At 30.4% G+C, this 12,724-nt stretch overlaps 1 protein-coding gene across 1 annotated transcript; it reads right to left on the bottom strand.

The window, feature by feature from the left end:
• Window positions 1-8,876: 8,876 nt before the first annotated feature.
• Window positions 8,877-9,873, bottom strand: LOC100814312 (osmotin-like protein). The gene has a single exon (XM_003537952.5). The coding sequence runs from the start codon at window positions 9,680-9,682 to the stop codon at window positions 8,936-8,938; it is 747 nt and encodes a 248-aa protein (XP_003538000.1). The 5' UTR covers window positions 9,683-9,873; the 3' UTR covers window positions 8,877-8,935.
• Window positions 9,874-12,724: the final 2,851 nt, after the last annotated feature.

Raw genomic sequence — 12,724 nt, 5'->3', positions numbered from 1 at the left:
CTGGGCTGTTTTATCTTGGGGACGTCGTGGTTGATAGTCTGCTTGCACAATTTTTTACAGTGCCACGAAATGTCTTAAAGAAAGCGACATTGTCCGTGACTCAGCCAATAATTTTTTCGATTTGCCATAAACTATTGTTACAACAGTTTCCATCTAAAAAAAAAGTAACCTTGGTGCACCTTCCGATGCTCACAGTGATCCTCGCCTATCACCCACCACCAATGACGTTCTGATCTTCTTCCCGATTTCTCACGCACCTCGCCAAACCCCACTACCCTCTCACCTCCATGCGCAGACAAACACCTCGTCGACCAACACTCCCACCTTTTCCTCACACCCATTCCCAAACGCGAAAAAACCCGTCGATGCGTTTTTACACCCCAAAGACAAACTATGCGGAGTCTTCCTCCAGAAGCTAAATGGTTAGGCCGCAATCCAAAATGTTGTGTGCTTGTCGTCGTAATTAAAATACATGTCGCCGCAACATTCACTTCGTCACCGTGGATTCAAATCCTCGTTCACGCAAACACCTCCACGCACAGAAGTGTATCTGATGACACTGTCAAGCCTCGCTCTCGTGATTTTCGTAATCGAAGATCGGGTGTGAGAGAGAATGAAGGACCTACTGTGTGATAGGAGAGAATTTGAAATTCTTACTAATTAAGTGAAATTTCAATTCCTACAATTTTAGTAAATTAAAATTCTTTTAAAATTGACATAAATTTAAATTCTTTTAAATCTTATATCCAAACAACTGAATTACGATAAAGATATTTCAAATTCACTAAAAAAATTATTTGCCTTATTTAAATATCCCATCCAAATTACTGTTAAGAATAACAGTTTCATATTATTATCTTATCATTATATTTTTTGTTATGCATTGAAATTGAAATAATAAATAAGAATTATTATTTTAATGTTAACAAAGAAGTAACAATTTTTATTTTATATTTCGGTGACTTTTTATAATGCTCACAAAGTGAAATAGCAAATAAATATTATTACCTAGACAATAATAAAAAAAGTAGCAAATAAGAATTGTTACTTATTTGTTATCATAGCACTTCTTATTTGCTAATTCATTTACTATAAATATAAATATGTATATTTCAATTTGGCAAAAATATTTTAATAAATATAAGTTGAATTTAAAAAAAATGCTAAATAGAGACATAAAAAACATCAACTTTTATATATACACCAAATTAAATAACACATAAATTAATTACCATGACAAGAAATAATAACAATAGAGACCGTTAGTTTAAGGGGAAAATAGTAAAATACTAAGAACATATGAGATGAAGTAAAGTGATTGAAGTTGAAGCAAATAATTTTGGGTAATGTGTTTATTAAAAAAAAACTAACACACAAAACTTTTAAAACATAGAATAAAATGACTAAAATAAATATGTTAAATATACATGTAATTATGCAGACACATAATATATATATATATTAACATTTAAAATAAAATAATAAATAAGAATTGTTATTTTTTTGTTAACGTTAAAGTAACAATTTTTATATGCTACTTCACTTCCTGGGCGTCAGAAAAAAGTACAATGAAGTAGTAAATAATAATTTTTACTTCTTTGTTAACGTTAAAGAGGCAATTTTTATTTGCTACTTCACTTTTTGTGCATCAGCAAAAGTACAATGATAAAATGACAAAGTGAAGTAGTATTTTTTTTGTTTGGCTAGTAAGCAAGATCAGAAATTTATATATAGATAATATTTATTATATCTTTGTAAATAAATATGAAGAAGATAAAAGATTGAAAAATAATTCAGTTTATATATTTTGAAAATTATAATAATTATTTTTACTTTCTTTAAATCCTCTTGATGTTAAAGAAAGGATAAAAATAATAAGAAATCATTTTTATCTTTTCGTTATTAGGAATAAGAAAATTATCCTTTCCGAATGATCTTATGTAACTTGAATATAAGACTTCATATATATTGCTAAAATCTTGTATAGTTTTAATTCATCATTGTACACACTTACAAAAAAAGATAATTCACCATTAGGAACATAATTAACTTGACCCAACTCATTTAATAAAAACTCGAGTCAATTAACTCTATGTAAGAATAACTAGTGGCAGATCCACTATAGTTTGAAGTAATTGTTTTTTCTTTACTTTTTTTATAAGAGTTATGAATTATTATTATTTACTCTCCCTTGAAAAATTTTCTTGATTCGACACTCAAGATGACAATTGATAATGTATTTTGTGAGTACCCAAAAAAATTATCCATGATGGATAGGACAAATACCCAATTGGTGGGTATTAATTAAGTTACATGTAATTACTCACAACTTTAATGGGTAGAGCGGAGATCCTACACATACCACACATATAATAATAATAATACCTAAGAGAAAAATTATGTTTTTTAATCCACCAAACATAAAAACATATCATGTTCTTTATTTACTAAAAGATAGATCATGTTAACTTTTTTAAAATTACATTTCTTATAAACATAGATCATGATCTTTATTTGCCTAAAGATAGATCGAGTGACTGTGTTTTATGATTATCACTTTTATTTTTTGTAAAACACATTTAAATTGACTATCGAGTACATAAATCAACCGAGGGATTGTTTTAGTTTAACTAAAGTTTTCGAGTTTGAGTCCTGCTTATATTTAAATACTCGTATAGAAAGTTTTAACATTCATACGAGTTTTATTCGACTAAAAAAAATGGTCTCAAATGAAAGATATATATGTTTTATAAAAAAAAAAGAAATTTGAATAGGATTTTATGCTTGTGATGTTTTTTTTTAATATATGCTTGTGATGTTTATGATTACGTTTAGTAAAATATTTTAAATTTGATTTTAATTTAATTACTATTGTATTTTTTTAGTCAATATTTTATTTATCATTTTCTCATTAGTGGTTGTGGGTGTTGCTGAATTGGATTAGCTAAAAAAAAAAAATATTATCTAATCATGTTCAAAAATTAATTTGATTGGATCCAATATAATTTAAAACAATTTGATAAGGATTAGTTTTTGATTTTAATCTTACTTTTATTTTTCTTTTAAAAAAATATTAAATACATGATAAGATATATAATTATAATAAAAATAAATTAAAATATCAAATATTTTATTTATATATTATTGTATAACAAGTAATACTATAATTTCTTTAAATACATACTATATCAAAATAAATCTATACAACTTGACAATTATATTTGTGCATTTTAATTCTTAATACAAATAGTTAGTAAAAATTTATCTTTAATTAAATATTTTTTTATAAATAAATATACGTTATGTGATGATTTAACAGATATATAAGAAATACAGATATAAACATGAATGATAATAATAATTTATAAATAAAAATACATACATATGGATAAATTTGGTTTGGATTAGATTGAATCCCCTTTCAAAATTAAATTCAAAATATCATCCAATTCAATAAAAAATTGATTTATTTAATTTTTTTATTGAATTGAGTTGATTTATATATTTTTTATTTAAGAGATTGGCCTTTCAACACATATTTTTTTAACATGTGCGAACCAGAGATCGAATGGACGATTTAAAATATGGAAATATTAATTATGATACGATAAAATTGCGGTGTGCGGATAGAACTGTCAAAACGGGTCAGCCCGGCCCATGTGAGCTGGCCCGCAACGGGTTGAGCTAAAAGTGAGCTAGCCCAACTCGGCCTACTTTTGTGTGGGCTAACAAATGCCAACCCAGCTCGCCCCACCACGGGTTGGTGGGTTATGCGGGCTGACCCACTTTTCTGTTTTTTTTTTTGTAAAAAAAAATTATTCCAAACAACTTAAAATAAAATCCAATATAGAAACCAAACTAAATCAAATTCAAACATTCAATATTAAAGTGATTGAAGTCTTCAAAATAAACATTTAACATTAAGATAATTGAAATTTAAATGTCATCAAAAATAAACTTCTAAACTATTGAAATTAAACATTAGAATCATGGACTGTGAAATCCATAACAACTTCCTCTTCTTTCTCAACATCACCATTAATTTCATCTACAAAGAAAAAAAAATAATAAACAATATCATTAATAAGTCAAATAAATAAAACATCACACCAATAACAAACTAAAAATTATGAAAAAAGAAATGTAAATTACCAATATCTTCAAAACCATTTATCCAATTTTGGGTTAAAATTAATGCTTAAACATTGGAAGGAAGAAGACTAGCGCGGTACTTGTTTAGCACACGAGCACCAATGTTAAATGCCGATTCACTAGCAACAGTTGTTATAAGAATGCTTAACACCTCAAATGTCAATCTACAAAGATTTGGATAACGTTCTTGGCGATCCTTCCAATAACTCAAAATATCCAACTTAGGAAAAAACTTTGACTTAAGCGGTGTCTAGCCAAATAGAGATCTAATTCAAACTTGCCATTGACATTAACATTTTGGCTCACATAATTGATATATTCCTATGACAATATAAGAGAAAAATTAAATTAAATAAATTGAATCATAAAACAACTAAATAATTAAACAAAAGAAAAGACTAACATTATATTATATGGATCATCCATCTCTTGATTTTCTTATATACTGAAATCTTCTTCAACAGTAGGATGTTGAGAACTTGACGTAGTAGATGAACTTGACTTTACACTCACATATTCATCAAAGAGCTTCTTAACAATTATAAATTTATAATAATAATAAAATAAAATAATATATTATTTAAATTTAGTGGGTTGACGGACTGGCCCACAACCCACGGGTTGAGCCCACCTAACCTACAAGCTAAGTGGGCCTGGATGAAAAGTTGCCGGTACCAATTTTTTTATTTTAAAATTGAACCCGACCCACCTCTAGCACACAGTGGACCGGGTTGGCCCACGGGCCGGAACCCATTCTAGCGGCTCTATGTGCGGAGTATCTATTTTTACCTCTGGTTCTATTTTTATCCGTTACGGAGTATTTGAGATTTTAAGCACAAATTAAAATATTTAATTAATATATTAAAATTCTTTTTAAAATTTTCAATACATCCTTAATTTATTTTAATTATTTTTCATGACTAAGTTTTGTTAATTAAAGAAAATAGTGATTTATATAATTTTTTCAAATTATATAATCAATAGTAAATAGTTTTATCTTAATCTTTTAAAATAATAGATAAATAAAATATTTTCCAAATGCAATAATTAAAGACAAAAAAATAATAATTTATAACTTTTACTTAGATACGACACCGTAAACACTAATTCAGTTTATTGAAAATCATACATGAGTTATTGTTTAAGAGAACATTAAACGATTTTTAAAAAAATTAAAGGATACTATTATATTATTGTACACATATAATAAAGAATCTAACTTACTTGTTGTTGAAAATAATTCAAGTCCTACTGCTAAAAGTAATCCACATTAGAATATACAAGTGAGGGACAATCCTCACCCCTTGAGATAGCTTTTGGGGTTGAGTTAGGCCTCTCATATTACATACTCTAAGGTGGTACCAGAGTTAGTTCTGATCCTCGGACCACGCTTCCGTTAGCCCTCGCTTTGTGCATCAAGCTCAAGGAGTGTTTGGCGTGAGGGGGTGTGTTGAAAATAATTCAAGTCCCACATTGGCTAAAAGTAATCCCACATTAGAATATACAAGTGAGGGGCAACCCTCACTCCTTAAACTAACTTTTGGGATTGAGTTAGGTCTCTCACATTACATACTCTAAGACTTGTTTATGCAAATTGTGTGAATTGATGGAGACTAAACATATGTTGATAATATCATTAATATGTATGTGTTTTTTGGGTGGAGGAAGGGATTATTAACATACTTTCTCTTTTTTTTTTTTTAATTTTAATTCTCATATTTTATTGATTCCATCTTAATTTTATTACATGAATCAGTTATGTGTCAATCATTTGATTACTTAACCATCTTTTTTAGTTTAAATATCTTGACAACTTACATCAAAATTTTAAGAAAAAAAATACAATATATTTTATTTTAGAGATAAAACAATGGTTTAATTAATATATTTTTAAAAATATTTATGTCTTCTTTCTCCTATCTCCTATTTCATCTTATGATGGATGGGCTCTTGCATGCTGAAATATTCCAAGCGAGTTGGGGTTGTGATATTTTAATCTATAACTATTAATTAAGAATTATTTCATTTAATGCTCGTATTTTATTAGATAATTTTATTCTTAAATTACTTATTAAATTTAAAAAATTTTCTTTTAACCTATCTTAACTTTTCATTATTTTTATATTATTTTTTATTCTATCATTTTTTAATAACTATATTTAATTTCTATTTTTTATTATTTAAATTATTTAGAGTGGCATGGGCATTCTCTTCCCCTAATGTGGATAATGAAAATCGAATTTAAGTATTTAAGCAATATCCAAATTCCTACCACTAACATAACGAGTAATTATCAATTATTTTTACACCTGAAGCAATTTGTTTTCATGTCATAATTAATTATGAAATTTCCATATGGTGTATTTTAATAAGGTCTTGCTAATAATTTATAATTTACGTATATTGAAAATTATATGAAAACGCTTTTTTACGTATAGTAATAATTTTTTTACTCGCGTCTAGGGTGGGGGACCTCAATAGGTCTTCCAAGGTGCAAAAGAAATATTAAGCGTAAGATATGAGTCTCTTTTTATTAACGGCTACATATGAGTGTGGAGTACCGTGGAGATACTGGACTAGAATAAATTTAGAAAATTAAAAAATAACAGTGACGCATTTGTAATTTAAGACATTTAACTGTCTTTGTTTTATTTTCTTTATCCATTGATACAAAAATACAGCCACCACCAAACAAATATCATCAAATCGAAAATCGATAGCATTTTTTAAAATAAAATTAGAATACAAATATAAACTTCAACTCTTACAACCGCCACCAAACGAAAACATCGTCATCTCAAGAAAAATTAGCTAAAATTACATTTGTGTTACCTAGTCAACAAGTTAGCATCTAATCAGATCGTAATATGTTATAATCATCGTCCGATTAAGATGTGATATTTAGTAGTTAATATTTTTTTAGCAACGTCTAGATTTAGACTTACAGTTCACATTTATGATATTGAACATTAGAGATTAAATGCGTCAAGGATCAAAATCAATATCGGAGACCATTAAGAGGACAAAAAATGCAATTTTCTAAAAAAATTATACAAAAATTTCCTTAGATCTGAGAAACTCGTACAAAAATTAAAAATGAAAAGGCACAAAACAAGTCTTGAAGACAGATATGAATCGTAACCGAAAAATGAAAAAGCTTCAAATTCTTTCCTCGGGACTGAGATTGTTCAATGTGAAACCCACTGCGAACTCCACCGCAAACCTCGACGCGAATTGCAAATCGCAACAAACGTAAATTATTATAAATCTATTGACTGATAGTGTTTTTAATTGATATGGATAAAAAATATCCTTATATTCTCGCTATATTTCTCACAAATTTTATTTACTTTTTTTTTTCTCACTTATGTCTTTTCTTCGTACTAAAAAAAACATCGATAAAGTTCTATAATACTACTACTTCTTGCCAAACTTAATATTATAAATAAATATGTGGGCGATGAATTCAATTTTTGCTTTCGGTAAAGTTGCTAAGCTGCATTAAAAAAGTTCCTAAATACATCATTATCAATTCTGTCCAGTGTCCACATCTTTATTTGGATAAGTTTAAGTAGCCAGTTAGCCTAGCTACAAGTTTCCCCAAATACGAAACATTACCAATTAAATTCAATATTTCAAAAATAGTCAAATATATAATTTGTAACTTATCCCATTTGATAGCGCACATAGAAAGAATCTAAGTCGGTCCTCAGAGAATAAGCTTGTGGTGATATCTTATGGTCCAATTAAATCCAGCACTTTATAATTAACTCTACTTGGATATAAATTGTGACTAAAATCAATTTAAACTCATTTTAATTAAATTTGTCAGTTTAAAATTAGCCCCGTACGTCAAGATTAAATTTATTTTATTGAAAACACGTAAGCAGGCACCAACAGCATGCCCTAGACGATTCCTAGTTGCTAATTACTAGCTCATTATACGAGCATGGAGAACATTGACCAGATTGCTGACTGCTAATGATGCCCCCTACCTCTCTTCAAACTCCAAAGTCCAAACAACACAAATGCCAGCTTTCTTTATGATCTAATAAAACGTTCAAGTGATCAACCCTCTTCTCATTAACTAGTAAAGCAACAATGCGATAAAATTAATCTCGGTAAAATCTATTTTTGTAACCTTTTCTATTTTTATATTTTCAACCCCTTAAACCTAGGTAAAAAAAAGTAGTTGGATTTATCGGTTACTGCACTCGGTTATCAAAATAAAAAGAATCAAATTCTCGAGATAGGAGCCAACATTGAGGTGTATTGGTCCCTTTCTTTTCACACTGGATAATCATCATAGTCTTCCCCTACCAGTCGCTACTACTAGTAGCAAGGGCAAGCAGAAGCAGATTTTTTTTATCAAAAAATATTAGTTTGATTAGAAATATCAGTTTCCTAAATGTCAATCCACAAACTATCATTTCTTCTCCAATCATTGAGTAATATCTCCTAAAACAAGCATTATTAATTTTGCTGTTATTTTTTCCATAAGATAAGAAGCCGAAGCTTTGTCCTTAAACACAAGTAAAAATTACACTTTTTGTTCTTTTTCAAGCTACTAATCACAAAACACAAGCATCTTAACCAAAGAAAATAAGAAATTACAAAGACATTCCAACAAAGACACACGACTACTTTTCTTTTTTTCTTTTCACCAACTTTCCTTTCTTTTTAGTCTCGACGCAGGATCTTATTAGAAAGACAAGAGAGTCGAGTCACTAAACAATGACCCAAACCTTAACACAAAAGCTTTGTAGTTGGTCCCTTCTATTAATTAATGGCAAAAGATAACCTTAAGCTCGCGCGGGGAGGAACACTGGTGCATGAGCGAGGGGGTGTCATGAGCAAAAGTGAACGTGGCAGGGTACGCATGCTTGAAGAAGGAGGAGTAGATAGACCCCTTGCACGTGCTAGGGTTGTTGAAGTGGTTCCTACAGCAGAGCTCGTCCGTGTGAAAAGCCTCGCACCCACTCTTGCAAGCAACAACGGGTCCATGAACCGCAGGCACACGGTGCTGCAGCACGTGTGGACACGTGGCAAGAAGATCGTCGCGGCAACCCACGACAGGGCACACGCCTTTCCCCTCGTGCGGGGTCACAGTCATGGGGACGTTAAAACCGTCAACGAGGCTGACGCCGTAGGAGGCGTAGTCGTTGCTTCCGTGGTGGACTTCGAACTGGGCGAGGGTAGCCGGGGGGGCGCCGCCGGCGCCGTTGCACTGGAGGCGGCCGCCGCAGTCTCCGCTGGCGCAGGAAAAGGCGGTGCCGGAGTAGGCGCATCCGGTGCGGGCCCAGACGCGGCCGGACCAGTGGGCGTCCGGGACGGGGATGGATTGGTGGGTGAGGGTGCGGAGGGTGAGGCCGCCGCCGGCGAGGACGGGATGGCCGGCGTTTGGCTGGATGGCGGGCCACACGGTGTAGTTGCAGTTGTTGACGAGGGTTAGGATAAGAGCACCGGTGGGTGAGGAAAAGGTGGTGACAGCGAAGATGAGGAGTGAGCATAGGAACAATGAGCGAGCCATGGCTGGGGGAAAGAAATAATGAAATGAAACTATGTTGTTGCAGAGAGGGTTTTATTTATAGGCAGTATTTATGTGAGAAGAACGAAGTTGCGAAAGTGAGAAAGGCCTGTTATATTACTACTGACTGTTTTATATTTTCAAGGGATGCCATCAACATTTTTTTTAAATATTCTTTTTATTTTATGTAAAATTTATTACAAATTATAATTTTTGAAGAATTTTATTTTTAAATCTAGGAAGAGTCGTTAAATAAAATGGTAAATTTTACTAAAATTTATTATTTTCAATTAAGCCAATACTACAAAAATGTTAGGGAATGTTTAGTAGAGCGAAGAAAAATGAAATGAAATTAAAAAATGTTTAAATTAAAGTAATATATGAATGTTAGGTGTGATACTCACTGATTTAAAAATATTTAGGATGATTTGATTGGAATCAAATTAAGGAGAGAAAAAATACATATAAAAGAGAGAGGAGGAATGTTCATGAGGTGATTTGGCTGGTAAGAGATGTGCTGTTCTTTAGGTTACCTTTGGTTGTAGGGAGAGGAAACGAAATAATAGAAAAAAAATGTGAAAAAAGAAATAAGATGAAAATATAAGTGATTTGATTAAAAAATAAAAATAAATAAAATGATAGGATTTATGAAAATATTCTTTTATTCTTTCAAGATTAGTATATATATATTTTTTCATAATTAATGTAAGAGAAAACAAAGACAACAAGATAAAATATCAAATTTTACACGATTCTCGTCATATGGGTTGAAAATTTGCAGAGATTTTAAAAAATTCTCTCTCATGCTCAACCAAAATCATGGATCTCTCTTTTCTTCTCTCCCTTCTTATTGCATGTACTCATGTCTTATGAAATAATATATTTTATCTCTTTAAATAATGTCACGTCCATAAAAATAATAATAATAAATAATTTTTTATTTTTTTAACTTACATAACAAGTTTAATTTAAATATTTTATATTATTTTTTATTTATTTATCTTCAACTAAATGACTTCTATTTTTATTCTTTTCTCTTCTCATGTTCTCTTTCACTCATGCTCTTTCTTTTCACAACCGAACTTATCCTTCATTTCAGCTCTACCAAATCGTACACACAGAATTTTATTTTATTTTTTACCACTTGCCTTTGTGTAGGACGGAATTGTCCTTTTCTATGTGCATTTAAGTGGCGTTTTGAAATGTGAATTTGTTATGGTGTAAGGGGCAAAATTGATACATAGTAGGGGGGAAGGTTTGCTTTTTCTGTGACTTTTAGTCGTTTCAACAAATTCTGAAAAGATGGTCTGAAACCACGGACAAGATTTCTGCTGAAACTAGAAACCTCCGCTTGTTAAACAAAGGGCTCGAGCCTCCGCTTGAAAATAAAAATAATAATAAAGAAGAGAGAAAATAGAATAACCTAGTTATTTTGTAGTTAAAAAAAGAGTTTATTTTTTTGAGAAAAAAAATACTATTTTAATTTAAATTCCGCTTGAAGTGAAGGATTCTTAAAGTGAGGTTGTGGTTGTGCACAAGGAGACATATAGAAGCTCAAAAAGAATCTCATGTTGGTTTTATATTTTTTTTATTCTGTATAAAAACATTAACAATAAAAAATTAATTTGGTTGAACGTATGAACTAATATTACACTCGAGTGGAGTTTTTGAACGGATCTACTCTACTCTGCACGGGTCTCCGGCCAGCGGCCTCATCCCTAATGTTAATATGACAAAGCTTTTGACTATGGATACTTTTCCCTACGCCCTGTTTGACAGAGGAGAAGGAAATAGAATAACTGGGACTGGAAAATATGTTGGAGAAAAATAGATAAGATTTGAAGTGAAATTGTAGATGATTTTTATTTAATAAAAAATAAACATGAAATTATGAGATTGTTTGGTTTAAAAAGAATTTAAAAAACGAATTATTACTAGATAAATACTATTTTACCCTCTAAATATATAGTAGTCGTTCTTTTTCATTATTTTAGTATAATCAATTATATAGTTTTTTTTTCTGACTAATCATTATATAGCTCCATACCATCAATTAATATAGTGAAAGTATTTTTTTTTTTTTAAGTCTTAAGTCACACAGCTCCATATCATCAATTACTACAGTAAAGTATTTTTTTTAAGTCTTAAGTCACATGAGAACAAGGGTGTCTCTTAAATCACTTGGCCGAATAATATTTTTGCTTGTATTGTATGGTTACGTTCTCCTAGTGAATAAATTATTATTCATTCACAAAAAATATTTTTTTTCTTATAAAATAAAATGGAATTGTAGTATTTAACATAAATATTGTACTATAATCAAACGATACAAACGTTTGCTGCTTAGGAATGAAACCTACCATCTAGGTTTTTTTAAGGAGATAAAACATGGTGTAGCTCATGCTTTAGTTAGCGCAGTACCATCTTTAGCTTGTATCCAATATTTTTTATCAAGTTACTAATTGTATTGGCTGATATGATTATAACGAAATGCCATAAGCTTATTTTGGTAAAAAGAAAATCATAAATATTGTAGTTTTTTAAAATTGTGATTATGATTACCTTTGAGAAAAAAGTTGACCGGCAAGGACATCGTAAACAGAGCTTCTTATCCTCTTGCAATCTTGCACAAACGTTTTTGTAGTGACCAACTCACCAAATTACGACCAGTTCCATGTGCATTCCTTTTCTTATCTCAACAAGCAAATTTAACCCAATGTTTGATCGCAAAATAAATAAATAACACGGTTCTAAAATTTGTTACCAAGAAACGTTGCACGAACTGGGGACGAATTGGTTTGGCTTGGTCACATTTTATGGGATAAAATACTACTAAGAAATATATGGAAGTAGGAAATGGAACATAAATAAGGTTCGAAAACCATATTTGTCGTGCTTTTTTGACCAAATAAGCAATTTCTTTTTTATTATCCATTCAGATCATATGTTGGTTGTTGATAGATTAACAAGTGTACTAATTTGTCGCAAGTAATAAAGTTAAAATAAAAATTTGAGTATCGTATCCATATGAATTTTGTTTGTACA

Source organism: Glycine max, chromosome 11 (genome assembly GCF_000004515.6).
Source record: "Glycine max cultivar Williams 82 chromosome 11, Glycine_max_v4.0, whole genome shotgun sequence".
Classification (NCBI taxonomy): Eukaryota; Viridiplantae; Streptophyta; class Magnoliopsida; order Fabales; family Fabaceae; genus Glycine; species Glycine max.
Note: the sequence above shows the minus strand (reverse complement) of the source record. Positions and strands in the feature narration are given on the sequence as shown.